Source organism: Narcine bancroftii, chromosome 1, assembly GCF_036971445.1.
Source record: "Narcine bancroftii isolate sNarBan1 chromosome 1, sNarBan1.hap1, whole genome shotgun sequence".
In the NCBI taxonomy this organism is placed as follows: domain Eukaryota; kingdom Metazoa; phylum Chordata; class Chondrichthyes; order Torpediniformes; family Narcinidae; genus Narcine; species Narcine bancroftii.
The window spans coordinates 70,754,734-70,772,895 of record NC_091469.1 but is presented as its reverse complement, the minus strand read 5'-3'; the positions used below and the strand labels follow the sequence as shown (position 1 = coordinate 70,772,895).

General features: G+C 38.3%; 1 protein-coding gene across 19 annotated transcripts in view; it reads right to left on the bottom strand.

Moving 5' to 3' along the window:
* The window catches only part of agtpbp1 (ATP/GTP binding carboxypeptidase 1), a 336,033-nt gene that overhangs the window by 103,367 nt on the left and 214,504 nt on the right, over positions 1 to 18,162 (bottom strand). For all 19 annotated transcript variants that reach the window (XR_011354831.1, XR_011354825.1, XR_011354830.1 and 16 more), the window contains one exon: positions 14,066 to 14,182. Coding sequence is in view for 15 of the 19 variants with exons in the window: in XM_069929750.1 (XP_069785851.1) it covers positions 14,066 to 14,182 (117 nt within the window). In the remaining 4 variants the exon portion in view is untranslated. The remainder of the gene's footprint in view (positions 1 to 14,065; positions 14,183 to 18,162) is intronic.

Below are 18,162 nucleotides of genomic sequence, written 5' to 3'. Positions count from 1 at the left end.
CAAAATGCAATGCCTCCGGGATTAGACTAATCTATAATTAGTAGATTTGCAGATGACAGCAAAATTGGTGGTGTAGTGGACCGTGAGTACAAATATCCAAGTTTGCAACTAGATCTGGACCAGTTGGGAAGGTAGGCCGAGGAGTGGCAAATGTAACTCAACTCTGACAAGTGTAGAACTGTTGCACTTTTCTAAGTCAAACCAGTATAGGATTTACAGAGTAAATGACAATGCCCTAGAGAGTGTGGTAGAAGAGAGAGACCCAAGTGTACAGGTGGATGGTTTCTTGAAAGTGGCAATTCAGATGGACAAAGTAGTGAAGAAGGTATTTGACACACTTTCCTTCATTGGGCATGTAGATCGAATACAAAATCTGGGACCTCATGATTCATCTTTACAAGGCATAGGTAAGACCTACCGTGCACTGCTTTAGTCACCCAGCTATCAGAAGGATCAGGTGATGTAGCCAGATTTTGATGTTGGGGGGGGGGGGGGGGGGCGGCAAGAGCACATAAAAGAGGCACCATGACCACACATTTTGCAACCAGTGTACAAAGAAAATTAATGTGCTCACATCCGCAATACATACAGTTTTAAATTTATTATAGATTTTTATTTTGTATTTAACAAAGCAACTACAACAGCCTCTTTCATCTAGGCTTCATTCTAGCAAAGCTCAAGGTTCTGTCAGGAATATTTCTACCTGTGCTCTAAGCCCTCCCCTCTCCCTCCCATCTAAATTTCAACTCTTCTCCCTCCCCAACCCACCCACCCCCTCCTCCATCCCTTTCTTCTCTCCCTCCAGCCCCTTCACTCTCTCTTCCCTTCTTTTCATATCCTCCCTCCACCTCTCCCCCTCCATTCTACATTGGTCAATTCACCTGCCTCTCCTCCCTCCCCAACTCACTCACCCCCTCCTCCCATCCCTTTCTTCTCTCCCACTAAGCATGCCTACATATACCGAAATGGCATGAGAAAATTACAATCTTTCTCTCCACACTAAATACCAAAAGACATAATGTGGCTCGTTTAGTCTTGATTACAGTAATCTTCAGCTTTGGTATTTCAGCTGACCCACCGAATCCAGTACTTGCCTTGACCTCATAGACTTTATTCTCGGCCTGATTTTTCCAAGCCAGGTATGCTTTACCGAACACCCCACAGCTGATGGGTCTGATAATAACGAAATCCTCGATGCTGAGGGCTGCCGGCAGCTTGATTGCCTTCACATTCCTGTACAGGATGGCAGGGCTAGTGTCATCAGTGCTGGGAACCTAACCTCCATCTCTCAATCGGATCCCATCGACCATTCCCTGCTGTTCCAATGGAACACAGGACGCCCTCCGATTGAACGCTGGTGCCTGTCTCATGGCTCACCTCACAACTGCTCTTCAAAATGTTTTCAAAAGTTCCGCTGAGGTCCTTCATCAAATGGCTCACTTATGGTTGACTTTGCACTTCAATAAGATATCAGGCTGGAATTGGTACCAAATGTTAATAATGGAATGCACTTTAAGAATGCTCATTATTACTTTGCCGAAGATTTGTTGTTACAACTCCAATTATCTGAAATGGTCGGGACTGGGCCTATGTCGGATAAAGGTTTTTTGTTGGAGAACTTATTGTTTTTTTTAAAAACAGCCCAGTAGCAATAGCAAATCACTTGTATCAATGTTTAAACAGCAACAAACAACAAGGGAAGGCTTTTTAAGCATTAAAATAATGTTTAATTCTCACCAAATAAATGCTGGCCGCCGCTGATCACCGACACCTCCCCACTGAGGTCCCCACTGCTGCCGACAGCCCAACGTCTCCGGTCAGTTCAGCTCCAAAAATAATTTTGAGTATCCTCATGTATCCAAAATGTTTTAAAATTTTGGATAAATGAGGATTTCAGATAATCAGAGTTGTACTGTAGTTCCATGCTTTTGAGAAGTGTGTTACTGGTGTATCTGGTTAAAATTCCATGATAGTATAACACATCAACTATTTTTTTTTGCAATAAACTAGCATAGTTTTCCAGAGTCTGCATCACAATTATACTTTTTGTTGTGGCTGTTCATCAAACAGAGCTAGATTGAAATCTTTTGTAAATCCAATACAATGATTATTTGAAAAAAATCTGCTTCAGAAAGCTTTCTGAGTTAGGTGAGTCGGTATCGCTTGATGTGGCTTCCACTCATCCTTTTATTCCCACACTGCTCCTCCCACATGTCTCATGCAAATGTCAGGGTAGGCTTTGAAACTAACATCCTTGCTTCTTCCACGAATTCAAAGGTATCCATACAGCTCTGTGTGGTTATTTTCATGTCCTGCTTTAACAGACAGGGATTGAGTTGTGTACCAGGAGTGTAATGGGATGATACCATAGATGAAATCCAAAGGATGCAAAGTTTGGTTATTTTATTCTGGTTGGAGCACCACTTATCATCGGAAGGAGACCCACAACAGCAGACTGATAATCATTACCAGGATGTTAAAAAAGGAAAAGATCAAATATTTATATTTGTACTTTGATTTTAAAAAAAGCTTCCAGAAATTGCAATAGCTGCAACACCCTTTTAAAATAGTAGATCCAGTACTAAACTAAAGAACACTTACAATGTCCCACTATGTTATCAACACCACTTTGAAAAAAAGACCGATAAAGCCATCTTACAACTGGAATCTAACATTGAATAGTCAGTGCGTCTGCTTTTGGCATTGTGAAATTTAAACCCCATTCGTGAAGGAGGGAGGGAAGGGGGAGCAAAGGAGCCGGGCGTGGATCAGAAGGAGCAAATATGCAGTGCAGTGCCATGGAGTCAGAAGTGCTGCTGGGATGAAAAGGCAGGGGAGTGGTCACTCCTCCTGTCCCACCCCCCACCTCAGCTATGCCTCTGGGAAGGATATCAATAACTTAGAAGGGGTGCATAGAGATTCTTTCAGATGTTATCAGGACTGGAGGGCATAAATTATTGGGAGTGGTTAAATGGGTTGGATATTTATTCCCCAGACCATAGGAGCTGAAGGGTGATTTTTAAAAAAAAAATCATTAGGGCATGGATATAATGAATGCTCAGTCTTTTTCCCAGGACAGAATAGTCTAGAACTAAAGGGTTTAAAATGAGGGAGAGATTTAACAGGAACTTGATGGAGATGCTTTCAATCAGATGGTAGTCCAAATCTGGAATGAGCTGGCAAAGGAAATGTAGAAGCAGGCACAATTTTGACATTCAAAAGACACTTGGACGGATTTGTGGATGTTCAGGGCTGAGAAGAATATGGACCAAATGGCACTAGTCCAGAATGCCAACATGATCAGCATGGACAAAATGGGCCATGGAGCCTTTTCTGTATTGAATTACTCAATAGCCTTACACTTGGCTGAGTTAAATTCTATCTGTCATTCCTTGTCCTAATTTCCCAGTTCATCAAGATCTTGTTTTAATCTCTGATGACCTTTACTGTCCACTATACCACCAATTGTCATTTCAATCATAAACTTTATAACCATAACAACTGTATTCCCACCCAAATCATTAATATAGATGACAATCAACAATGGACATGCACTGATCTCTGTGGCAGATAACTGCTCACATGCCTCCAATCTGAAAATCAGCCATCAACTACCATTCTTTTTCCCACCATTAGCACAATTTCATATTGAATTGGCCAGTGTTTTATTTTAATTGTACACTAGGTGCAGCTTGGAGGTGCAAGGCTTTAGGACAAGTCACCCCTGCATTATCGAGGAGGGGGGTGGGGATTGTATTCCTACAAAATCATCCGTATCATCATTTTTTTCGTAATATGAAGGCACATCATATGAGCATGTATCAAGAAATGAGGATTGAAAAAATAGAAATTGTATTTATTACCACAGAAATTCCACAAGGACAATTTTTTCTGTATTTTAAATATTTCCATTCCTGGAAATGTTGTTCCAATTGTAAATTTAAAACCTTATGATCTACCTCTTAGCCTATGAACTTGCATTCCATTATCTAAACCCTTCTTCCCTTAGGGCAGCAACTCACTTACACCCTAGGTCCTATCTGAGTGTGAATATGATACTCTGAGAAGACAGATAGTAATATAACCCCTCCACCTCTTTTACTTCCCTGTCTATCCCAGCAAAAACATTGAAACCCAGGTACATTGAGCTGTAAGTCCCATCCCTCATGCAGCCAAGCCTCTTATAATGGTTACAACATCTTAATTCCATACTGATCCATCTGCCTTACTCATAATGCACCTTGCATTAAAATAACCAAACTTTCAAAGGGTTCAAAGGTTCCTTTTATTGTCACATAATAATACATTAAAAATGTAATATACATGATATACTTCAACATTTGTCTGGCATAGAAGAGTCACTATGAGCATTGCACAGTTCCCCTTACAATAGGAGAAAGAGAAGCAAAAGAGTTCCTTCAGAGACACCGAATATTCGTTGATTCACTTCCAGCACTCTCACAGCCTCTGCAGCCGCACCAGCTCCAGTTCAAACCATTGGCAATCCAAGGTCCAGATCCATACCTCTGATACAATCAAGAAGCCTTCAGAACCCGAGGCCCTACAGGAGCCCGCGCCTCAGCACCTCTTGAATCACGGTTCTGATACCTGGTTCCCAATGGTCAGTTTCCAGCAGCCGCAGCCTATTCAAGTCCTTCCTCTGCCATGTCACCTTTCTGTAGGGTTGATCTCCCTGTTTCTGGTGCCCTGTGCCAATCCGCTGCTCCCCCGGAGTTTGCAACTCCTCGTGGTACGCTGCCCTGCACAGATACTGCCATCTTGAGCGCAGACCTTGTGGTTGCAGGGTTTAAAAGAAAACATCGTTGCCTCCTTTAATAGGCTGTTAAAGCCTCTATGGACCCATGGACATTAGGAGTCAATCAGTCGATCCATATCCATTCATCTGTCCCCTCCTATCTTTCCTTTCAGATATACTTTCTGTAACATCTTAATTACTTTAATTCCTCTTCTTATTACTCGGCAGCTCTGGTTCCTACAAACAACACCCACACGCCTCCACTCTAGTTTAAACCTTCCCAAGTACCATCAGCGAACGTTCCTGCGAGGTTACTGGTTCCGTCCACTGGAAATGTAACCCATGCCTCTTGTACAGGTCCCACCTGCCTTGGAATAGAGCCCAATGACCCATATATGTGAAGCCTACACAAATGGTTGTCTAAACTTCAGCCTATGTGAAGTGATTAAAAATCAAGTAGTAAAGGAAATAATAGGTCAATCAAAATGCTTGAATTTTATTTCTCAAGGACTTCAGTTCATTTTATTCTCAACTATTACTTGAAAATTGACTAAAACACAAGCAGATTAAAACAAGAAAAAAACAATTGTTCAATTGTTCTCTTATTTATTATCATTTTGATTCTTTTTGGAGATCATATTTTTTTGAAAGATCGTTTTGTGCTTCCAAATCTTTCTTGAGCCTTCTGGAGTAAAGCACAAAATGTAGAAAAAAAATAAAATTAAAATTAAAGGCACAAACACAAAAATAATCCCTTTGGGAGCCCATAAACAAATGTCAGGAAAACTAAACACTTAACTTCACATCAGCAATCACGACATCCAAACAAATGTAGAAACCTGGGCCAATTCACATTCCATCACCTGGCCCATAAATTTCTGGGCCAAAAGCATTCAGCCAGCATGCTCATTATAGTTTAAAATACAAGTTTTAAGTAATTTTTACTTGGAACTTTTCTCTCTTGGTTAAGTCATTCAGATCCAGTACCAAGTTTGGACTAAAACTCCAAAAAACCCTGGAGAAAGTGGTCTTGATGACAGCCACACTGATCATCCTTAAACACATAGCACATATTGCCACTATTGACAACCCCTTCCATCAATGATAATGTATGAACCCTGGCTGACAACATAGTAATTACCTGGGGTGGAATGGTCTTGCTTTTGGTAGTATACTACATTTTCCCCACTGGAGTATACTAGAACTATAGAACATAATAGGACAGAAAACAGGCCCTTCATCCCTTCTAGTCTGTGCCCAGTCCGTAGCCCTCCATACTCCTCCCATTCACGTACCCGTCCAAATTCTTCTTACATGTTAAAATTGAGCCAGCAATCACTGCTTCAGCTGGCAGCTCATTCCACAATCCCATCAATCTCTGTATAAAGAAGTTTGCCCTAATATTCCCTCTATACTTTTCCTCTTTCACTCTCAACCCATGTCATCTAGTTTGTATCTCCCCTATCCTCAGTGGAAAAAGCCTACTAGCATTTACTCTATCTATACCCCTCATAATTTTAAATACCTCTATCAAATCTCCTCATTCTTCTATGCTCCAGAGAATAAAGTTCTAACCTGTTTAACCTTTCCCTGTAACTCAGTTCCTGAAGTCCCGGCAAATCTCTGCATTCTTTCAATCTTATTGATATCTTTCCTGTAGTTAGGTGACCAAAACTACACACAATACTCCACATTTGGCTTCACAACTTTACCATAACATCCCAACTCTGATACTAGAACTGTTTAGAATGGAATCCAACCTTCTGGAGCACAGAATATCATCATGTGACTTGGGACCTGATGGGGACATGATCCAATTTATGTTCATATGCAAGAAGAAAGTTGGCATTAACTAGCCAGCTATCGTGACGTTATATCTGCTTTTACTTTGTTGAAGCATTGAAAATGCCAAGTGTAAGCCATGAGCCTCACAGAAACTCCAATATAAATTTGTTATATTCCAGGGGTGGCCAGAGTTGACATGTAATGTGCAGCTTGCGGGGAGGGTAGGTGTCGGCAACGGGGAGGGTAGCTGTCGGCAGCAGGAAGGGTAGATGTCAGCGGGTTACCAGCTGACTGTCAACAGCCTGCCCGCTGCTAGGCACCTGAAAGCTTTGCCTTGCTGCTTTCAGGTGCCTAGGGGGGATGTTTGGTGTGTAGACTTGATTAGAAAAAGATCTTTTGCAAAATTGCTCCCTTTGAAACAATGCTTCTTCACTATCTGCAGTGTATCAGCATTTTGCAAATGGATGATTTGCAAGACAAGGATTGGAAAATACTTACCCCAACAAAACTGTACCGGGTGGGCAACCTCCTGCGCTGGCCACCCCAGCCCCGGCAGTCTGTCAGGCAGCGGGGAGTTGGGTCGTCGGACAGTGGGGAGGGGGGCTGTCAGGCGCGGGGAGTTGGGTAGCCGCTTTCAGGCTGCTGCTTTCAGGTGCCTAGGGGGAGTGCTCGCTTTCAGGTGGCCTCCCGACAGCCGCATTCAGGTATTTTAGGTGGCTTTACATTCGGGTATTATGGCCACCTGAAAGGGGTTAATGATAGTGTTAGTGGGTGTGGCTTGCGATCACATGATTGCTATGGCTCTCAAACAGCTGAAGTTTATAGTGTGCGGCTCTTACGTTAAGCAAGTTTGGCCACACCTGTTATATTCCATAAATGCTGGTGACCAGATACAGCAGTAAATCTCAACAGTTTCCTTATTTTGCTATCAATTGAGGAACCTGCTGCAGGAACCAACAGCACATCTAAAATAGTTTTCCCATTATCCTCTTGAGGTTGTAAAACTCGGAATGTTCAGGGGATTTTAAGAGTCTGCAAAATTCACATTCTTGCTTTTCTTTTTTTTTAAAATTTATTTATTTAATTTTTTATTTTTCACACCATAACTCACATTAGCCATGATACACACTTTTTCCTTTTCACACATATACAGTGACATTTTCTCCCCCCCCCCCTCCCTCCTCCCAACCCACCCCCCCCACCCATCCATTTAAGGTATACAATCTAGGATACATTAAACCAGTCAGACAATGTTCTCACTCAACAAAAAAAAACACCAGAAATTCTACTGAGTCCATTCTTTTCTTTCCTTCTCCTTCCATCAACTTAGGTAATGATTGTTCCCGGTAGGTTTTCGCTATTGTATTTAATGTAAGGCTCCCATATTTGTTCAAATATTTCAATATTATTTCTTAAACTATATGTTATTTTTTCTAATGGAATACATTTATTCATTTCTATATACCATTGCTGTATTTTCAAATTATCTTCCAATTTCCAGGTTGACATAATACATTTTTTTGCTACTGCTAGAGCTATCTTAACAAATCTTTTTTGTGCATCCTCCAAATCAATTCCAAATTCTTTGTTTTTTATGTTACTTAGGAGAAAGATCTCTGGATTCTTTGGTATATTGTTTTCTATTATTTTATTTAATATCTGGTTGAGATCTTCCCAAAATTTTTCTACTTTCTCACATGTCCAGATTGCATGAATTGTTGTTCCCATTTCTTTTTTACATCGAAAACATCTATCAGATACTGTTGGGTCCCATTTATTTAACTTTTGAGGTGTAATGTATAGTCTGTGTATCCAGTTATATTGTATCATACGTAGCCTCGTATTTATTGTATTTCTCATCGTTCCAGAACATAATTTCTCCCATGTTTCCTTTTTTATCTTTATATTTAAATCTTGTTCCCATTTTTGTTTAGTTTTACCATTTGTTTCCTCATTCTCCTTTTCTTGCAGTTTAATATACATATTTGTTATAAATCTTTTGATTATCATTGTATCTGTAATCACATATTCAAGGTTACTTGCCTCTGGCAAACTCAAACTGCTTCCTAATTTATCCTTCAAGTAGGATCTCAATTGGTAATATGCCAGCGCTGTATCTCCAGTTATATTGTACTTATCTTTCATTTGTTCAAAGCATAAGAATCTATTTCCTGAAAAACAATTTTCTATTCTTTTAATCCCTTTTTTTCCCATTCTCTAAAGGAAAGGTTATCTATTGTAAAAGGGAGTAACTTGTTTTGCATCAATATTAGTTTTGGTAATTGATAATTTGTTTTATTTCTTTCTACATGAATCTTCTTCCAAATATTGAGGAGATGATGTAATACTGGAGAACTTCTATGTTGTACCAATTTTTCATCCCATTTATATAATATGTGTTCAGGTATCTTTTCCCCTATTTTATCTAATTCTAATCTCGTCCAGTCTGGTTTTTCCCTTGTTTGATAAAAATCTGATGGGTATCTTAATTGTGCGGCTCTATAATAATTTTTAAAGTTTGGCAGTTGTAAGCCTCCTTGTTTATACCATTCTGTTAATTTATCTAGTGCTATCCTCGGTTTCCCCCCTCTCCATAAAAATTTCCTTATTATTTTCTTTAACTCCTTGAAGAATTTTTCTGTCAGTTGTATTGGCAATGCCTGAAATAAATATAATATCCTTGGAAAAATGTTCATTTTAATACAGTTTATCCTTCCTATTAGTGTTAGTGGTAAATCTTTCCAATGCTCTAAATCGTCCTGTAATTTTTTCATTAGTGGATAATAATTGAGTTTATATAGTTGGCCGAGATTTTTGTTTATTTGTACACCTAGGTATCTTATTGCCTGCATTTGCCATCTAAATGGAGATTCCTTCTTAAATTTTGAGAAATCCACATTATTCATAGGCATTGCTTCACTTTTATTTACGTTTATCTTGTAACCCGACACTTCTCCATATTCCTTCAATTTCTTATATAATTCTTTTATTGATAGTTCTGGTTCTGTTAAGTACACTATAACATCATCCGCAAATAGACTGATTTTATATTCCTTGTCTTTTATTTTTATTCCTTTTATATTATTATCTATTCTTATCAATTCTGCTAGTGGTTCTATAGCTAACGCAAACAATAAAGGTGATAGTGGGCATCCCTGCCGCGTTGACCTGCTTAAGTTAAATTTGCTTTGATACATGTCCATTTATTGTCACTTTCACTAACGGTCCCTTATATAATGCTTTAATCCAATTAATATACTTCTCCGGTAAACTGAATTTTTGCAATACTTTGAACAAATAATTCCATTCTACTCTGTCAAAGGCCTTCTCTGAATCAAAAGCAACTGCTACTGTAGGTGCTTTATTTCCTTCTACTGCATGAATTAAGTTAATAAATTTACAAATATTGTCTGTTGTGCGTCTTTTTTTGATAAATCCAGTTTGGTCTAAATTTATCATTTTCGGTACATGCTCTGCTAATCTGTTTGCTAATAGTTTAGCTATTATCTTATAATCTGTGTTTAGTAAAGATATTGGTCTATATGACGCTGGTAAGAGTGGATCTTTCCATTGCTTTAGTATTACTGTAATTATTGCTGTTTTACATGAATCTGGGAAGCTTTGTGTTTCATCAATCTGGTTAATTACATCCAGGAGGGGCGGAATTAATAAGTCTTTAAATGTTTTGTAGAATTCTATTGGAAATCCGTCCTCTCCTGGTGTCTTATTATTTGGTAATTTTTTTATTATCTCTTGTATTTCTACTATTCCAAATGGTTCTGTTAATTTATTTTGTTCCTCTATTTGTAGTTTTGGTAGTTCAATTTTAGTCAGAAATTCATCTATTTTCCCTTCTTTCCCTTCGTTTTCAGTTCGGTATAATTGTTCATAAAATTCTCTAAAGTTTTCCTTAATTTCTTTTGGATTATATGTAATTTGTTTGTCTTTTTTCCTTGATGCCAATACCATTTTCTTAGCTTGTTCTGTCTTAAGCTGCCATGCTAGGATTTTGTTTGTTTTTTCACCCAGTTCATAATATTTCTGTTTTGTCTTCATTATATTCTTCTCCACCTTATATGTTTGTAGTGTTTCATATTTTATTTTTTTATCTGCCAATTCTCTTCTTTTAGTTGTATCTTCCTTCATTGCTAATTTTTTTTCTATATTTACTATTTCCTTTTCCAACTGCTCTGTTTCCTGATTATAGTCCTTCTTCATCTTGGTTACATAACTTATTATTTGCCCTCTAATGAATGCTTTCATTGCATCCCATAGTATAAACTTATCTTCCACTGATTCCGTATTTATTTCAAAATACATTTTAATTTGTTTTTCAATAAATTCTCTAAAATCCTGCCTTTTAAGTAACATGGGGTTTAATCTCCATCTATACATTCTTGGAGGGATGTCCTCTAGCTTTACTGTCAATATTAAGGGTGAATGGTCCGATAGTATTCTAGCTTTATATTCTGTTTTTCTTACTCTATCTTGCATACTAGCTGATAACAAAAATAGGTCTATTCTTGAGTATGTTTTATGTCTAGCCGAGTAATATGAATATTCCTTTTCTTTTGGGTGTTGTTTCCTCTATATATCCAAAAGTTGCATTTCTTCCTTTGATTTAATTATAAATTTGGTTACTTTGTTCTTTCTGTTAATTTTTTTCCCAGTTTTATCCATATTTGAATCCAAATTCAGGTTGAAATCCCCTCCTATTAATATGTTCCCTTGCGTATTTGCTACCTTCAAAAAGATATCTTGCATAAACTTTTGATCTTCTTCGTTAGATGAATATACATTGAGTAGATTCCAAAACTCCGAATATATCTGACATTTTATCATTACATATCTCCCTGCTGGATCTATTATTTCCTCTTCTATTTTAAATGGCACATTTTTACTAATTAATATAGCCACTCCTCTTGCTTTTGAATTATACGAAGCTGCTGTTACATGTACTACCCAATCTCTCTTTAATTTCTTGTGTTCCAATTCAGTTAAGTGTGTTTCTTGCACAAATGCTATATCAATTTTTTCTTTTTTCAGTAAATTTAGCAGTTTCTTCCTTTTAATTTGGTTATGTATTCCATTAATATTTAAAGTCATATAGTTCAACGTAGCCATTTTATACTTTGTTTATCTTCCCTTTCCGTTTCTCATCATTACCTTTCCTTCTTATCCATTTCTGTTTTCTTGTTTTAAACCCTTTATAAGACAACATTCCTAAAACATCAAATATTTTCCTTATTCTCCTATTTAAAACTTCTTTAGCCCCAATCTCCCCTTCCCCTCCTGAGTTGTCCTTTATCCCTTGTCGGACAACTACATCTCCCCTCTCCATTTGGGTTTGCGAATTCACTCGCAAGCGTCAGCTGATTTTGCAGTGACTGCAACTCCTCCCCACCCAGCCCCCCCAGAAAAGATTTCACTTTTCATATGTAACAAAGGTCACTCTTTTAGTTCCCTCCTTATTCCCTCTATTCCATTTCCTTCCCTTATTAATTCTTGTCTATACCATCTATATTTTCCTCTAAATATGGATACATTCACGTATGCACATTATACATATACACACTTATACCTCTTTACCCACATACATATAAATCATGGTCATTTTTACTCTCATTACACGTCTTCATCCCTCAGTCTATTTTGTAATTGTTCTGCAAATTTTCGTGCTTCTTCTGGATCCGAGAATAGTCTGTTTTGTTGTCCTAGAATAAATATTTTCAATACCGCTGGATGCTTTAGTATAAATTTATACCCTTTCTTCCATAAAATCACCTTTGCTGTATTGAACTCCTTTCTCTTCTTTAGGAGTTCAAAACTTATATCTGGATAAATGAGGATTTTTTGCCCTTTGTACTCCAGTGGCTTGTTGCCCTCTCTTACTTTTTCCATTGTCTTCTCCAGTACCTTTTCTCTTGTAGTATATCTTAGGAATTTTACTAAAATAGATCTTGGTTTTTGTTGTGGTTGTGGTTTAAAGGCCAATGCTCTATGTGCCCTTTCTATTTCCATTTCTTGCTGTAGTTCTGGACATCCTAGGATCCTAGGGATCCAATCTTTTATAAACTCTCTCATATTCTTGCCTTCTTCATCTTCCTTAAGGCCCACTATCTTTATGTTATTTCTTCTGTTATAATTTTCCATTATATCTATTTTCTGAGCTAACAGTTCTTGTGTCTCTATAACTTTTTTATTAGATTCCTCTAATTTCTTTTTTAAGTCCTCTACCTCCATTTCTACTGCTACTGCCCGCTCTTCCATCTTGTCCATTTTCTTTCCCATTTCTGTTAAGGTCATATCTATTTTATTCATTTTCTCTTCTGTGTTGTTTATTCTTCTTCTTAAATCATTAAATTCCTGTGTTTGCCATTCTTTAAATGACTCCATGTATTCTTTAATAAGAGAAAGTAAATCCTTTATCTTGCCTTTCCCTTCTTCTTCTATTTCACTGTACTCTTCCTCTTCCTCTTCTTCTTCCTCTGGGTTGGCCATCTGTTGTTTCTTTGTTGCCCTTTTCCTCTCTTCTTTCTTGTTTCCATTGTCTTCTGTGTTCTCTTCTTGCGCGGTTGCGCACTTTTACTCGGCTCAGCGAGCCATTTTTGTAGTCCAATTTCTACCGACCTGAGGGAGCGGGTTTCTCTCTCCACCGCGGGCCTCTTCGAACAGGTAAGGCCTTCTCCTTCTTCCTCCGTTGTCTTCTCTTCCTCTCTTCTTACCGTTGATTTCGATTTTTCTTTTTTTGTCGCCATCTTCTTTCCACCTTTATACTCACTTTTCTTTAACTTTTATTTCTGTGCCTTTGTGTTTTCCTTTGTTTTTTCCGACTTTTCTGGAGAGGGCTGGAGTTCACCGTCTGGCCACTACTCCATCACGTGACTCCCCCCATTCTTGCTTTTCTTAAAACCAAATGACCATCACTCTGTAGAATGCCCATGCTAATGTGGGTCTTCGCATACATTCTAGGAGATCAGATTCTACTGCACACAAGATGTTCTTTAAGTTCAAGTACTCCAATTCTGTTATCTCTTTCTAAACATAATCCAGCCTGCCAAACTCACTCCTCATTTTTTTTTCTTTTACAGCAGTGAACTTGTGAGAAAACTCTTGGTTCATCAAAAATAAATTTTAATAAATAAACATTTCTCATCACTCCTCTATCCTAATATCCTAAGTCATTGAAATGTGTGCCATGTACAACTAGCAGAAAATACTGACATTTAGATGTACTCAGATGACAGATGCGTTCAGTAATCTGTAATGGTTTCACCTTTTGTTTACAACAAAATGAATTAACATCAAACTGAGTGCAAAACCTATTTATAGGACTCAGATCACCCTGCTCATTTTTTCAACTCTCTACCACATCATTCGGTGTAGAATGTAACACATTGCAACTTCACTGAACACCTGCAGAAGGTGCCATTGGCTGATCTAATGGAAAACAAAGAGTAACATCTGCATTTACGTCCAATTCTGAAGTTTTTGATTGAAAAGTGCACAAAGTAGAATTTTTACCTGAAAGTCTTCCATGAGCTCTGGGAAAAACTGCTTGTATATTTCCAATTCTTCAATTAGCCTCCCCAGATCCTGTACTGGCTTTAACTTGCTAAGGTCAGTTTCAATATCATCATTCTGAAAAGAAATATTTATGTAAAGAAATGTTTTATTTCTGATATTAATAGAGTTCTAAATATTTCTGTAGCCAACTAACTAGAGTATTTTTGCACTCATGCCATCCAACCTGCTTTTGGAAATTTTAATAAAATTACTTTTTTTTACAATATTTTAGTTTTTAAAATAAGATGTTTCATATCCACTACACAGCAAGTTTTCAAATTTTACAAGCCATGCTTAAAAAGTATGATTAGAATAACCCACTGTAAATTAGATGCTAACAAATGTGAGTTAAGGGATCAATTCAGTACTTGGAAGTGTGTTATTTTACTAAACAATTCAATGAAAAGTTTTAATCTAAAAAACTAATTTCACTTCAGGCTCGACTACACAAGAAATGGAAAAGGATACAAGTGCAATAGGAATTGCAAAATATTCACAAATGTCAGAGAAATATATACAGAAAAAGATGCCTGCTTTCAGTACTTTCCATCATCGCACCAAAAACTACTAACAACATAGACATATCTGCCCTGGTAGAGTTTAACTTGGAAAACATGTTCTTCTCAAACTGTGATTTTTCTTATATAGTTCCCTCCACTGTAATCAAGGAAAACAGTTCAATAAAAAATTGAATTATTTATGAACTAGCATTTCAGTAAAAGATCTTGTAAAATAAAAATGTCGCGAAACGGGGTTTAGGTGAATTTTTTACATATTTGCTGGACCTGAAATTACTAATGGATTAGACACTTATTTCTCAAACTGTGGTCCGCAGCCAACTGGCAGTCCATAGGTTTGTTATGGGTCTGCAGCGACATGAGAAAGACAAATATTAGAGACGCAATAAACAAGTAATAAATAAGCAACAAAAAAAAAGGAAAATTCTCAAAAATGTTCTCACTAAAACAAATAAAAATTGCTGTGGTGGTTCAGAAAGGGGGTTGAGATCAATTATATTACATTTTCCACCTTAATCATGTATTTGTACAGCCCATAACATCCTATAAAAGGCTTAAAAGAACATTTAAAAATTGAGTGGTGTCTTTCTTGATTTTCTGTCTGCAAAAATCCTTTCATGAGATTGGCAGCTATGCCAGTTTGAGTACTTTATTAATGCTGAAAACGTGAATCTCCTTGAACGGACATCTGACAACAACCAATCTTATGAAAAAGAGAAATCCACATCAGAAATCATGAGATTTGTTCTGTCCAGAATTCTGGAATACAAGCCATAGAGTCATGGAATCCTACAGTACAGAAATAGGCCCATAGTCTCCCTGGTTTGCACCAAAGTGCCCTCTTGCTTGCATTAGGCCAATACCCCTCTAGCCCCCTCCTATCCAGTCAAGTTTTTTTTTAAAAGGAAGCTAAACTACCTGCCTCCATAACCACATCTGGCAGCGTGTTCAATATGTCTATCTGAGTGAAAATCTGTTCCCTCATATCCCTTATAAATCCTTCCCCTCACCTTATAGTTATGCCCTCTCATTTTAGATTCTCCAACTCCATGAGACAGGCTGTCATTATTCACCCTATCAATGTCCCTCATGATTTCTAGATCATAATAAGATTCCCTTAATCTGTTACATTCTATGGGAAAAAGGCCCAGATTTTCCAGGTATTCACAATAGCTCAGCTTCTAGTTCAAAATCTAGACAACAACTTTGTCCATCTGTTAAATACCCTTTCCAAATTTATAATATCCTTCTTATAACTAGAAAACCAAAAATATGGCCAAATGTGGCCTCACCAAAACCTTGAATAACTTCAATGTGGCATCCCAATAGTTGCACTCAGTGATCCGACCAATTAAGGTAAACATCCTAAATGCTCTGTTCACCTGTGCTGCCATCTTTAAAGAGCTGTGCACTCGAATCCCTTTGTCCCTCTCTCCATTACACTCTTTGAGGCCATGCCATTTACAAAGTCTTGGCTTGGTTCGATTAACCCAAATGCAGCACGTCATACTTTTCAGAGTTGAATTGCATCTGCCGATCCTTATCCCAGTTGCCCATCTGATCCAGATCCCGCTGCAAACCCAGGTTACCTTCTATATCCTTGTTCAAAACATTTGTGTATAATCACAAAATGCAAAGGTCTCTGTACTGAGTCCTGAGACACTCCACTGGTCACAGTCCTCCAGTCCAAAAATCTGCCCTCTACAACTCTCTCTAATTCCTTTCACTGAGCTATTTATTCAAATGGATATTTGACCTCCGTTTCTGTGTGCCACAACTTTTTATTCCAACCTACCATGTGGAACCTCATCAAACCATTTACTAAAGTCCATATAAATGGCATCAACTCCCTTGTCCTTCTTTGTCACTTCTTCAAAATAAAACTATCAAATTTGTGACATGCGATTTCCCAGGCAGAAATCTTTGCTGGTTCTCCTTCATTTTCCCCTGGTCATTGAAATGTTAACAGCTTCTATCTCTCAGAATCTTCTCCAACAGTTTCCCTACCTCTGATGTCAGACTAACAGGCCAGTAGTTACCTAGATTATCCTTATAGACCTTTTTAAATAGCTGCACCACATTTGCCATCCTCCAATACTTATACTATCCTCAGTAATTAGTTAAAATGTCTGCCAACAATTTACTTCCTGCATTCCCACAATATTGTGGGATTCACCTGGTTTGGCCCAAGAGATTTATCCATCTAAGTCTAAGACCTCTGCAAAACTGATGCATTTCATATTCAAGGATTCATATTTAGACCTGAATGAATATGCAAAGGCTAACACTGATTTCAATAAGATCTGCATTGAGGACCCCAACCAGAAGCCTTGGATGAATCTGAAAATTTTCAACCTGTTGAGGATGAGATCGAGGGGGTTTAATGGCGGTAATCCAGATCGCTACAGGAAATCCAGGTACGACTGTGGAAAGTTACCTCAGTAACAAAGAGGCAATTCTGAGGGAAGGTAGAGATAGAGTCAGATCCTCGCCAGCTATAGTAGGGATTGCAGACCATTATATCCTACAAGGTGAGGCCGAACACTATAAATGGCTGTGATGTTTCACTACCTGATGAGCTGACCACCTTTTATGCTAACTTTGAGAAGGAGAACTTAATGGTGCCCACGAGAATCTCTGCAGAGGCTAATGACTCTGTGATACCTGTCTCTAAGGCTGACATCAAAACATTATTTGAAGGTTATTCCTCACAAGGTGTCAGATAGCGTATCTGATAGCGTACCTGACAGCATTCTGAAAATCTATGCCAAGCAACTAGTCAGAGTGTTCACAGACATTTTCAATATCTCACTGCTGCTGCAGACAGAGGTTCCTACCTGCTTCAAAAGGGAATCAATCATCTCGGTGCCCAAGAAGAACAGAATGAGCTGCCTCAATGACTATCGCCCAGTAGACTCATATTGACTGTGATGAAATGCTTTAAGAGGTTGGTCATGGCTAGAAATAACATGTAGCCAAGTAATGACCTGGACCCACTGCAATTCACCTTACTGTCATAATCGCTCCACAGCAGATGCATTATCAGTGGCTCTCCACTGGATCATCTAGACAACAGCAACACAAACTACTCTTCATCAACTACAGCTCAGCTTTCAAACACCATTATTCCCTCAGTGCTGGTCCAAACCCTGGGCCTCTGCACCCCACTGTGCAACTGGATCCTGGACTTCTTCATTGGAAAACTACAGTCAGTAAGAATGGGAAAAAACATCTTCTCCTCAATGACGATCAACACAGGTGCACCTTAAGGATGTGTGTTTAGCCCACTGCTTTACTCACTCTACACCATGAATGTGTGGCTAGGTATAATTCAAATGCCATCTACAAATTTGCCGATGACGTCACGGTCATCAGCAGAATCATAGACAGCAACAAGGAAGTGTACAGGAGACAAATCAGCTCGTTGAGTGGAGTCACAACAACAAACTTGCACTCTACGTTAGCAAAACCAAGGAGCTGATCGTGGACATCAGGAGGAAATCAGAACATGAACCAATCCTCACTGAGGCATCAGCA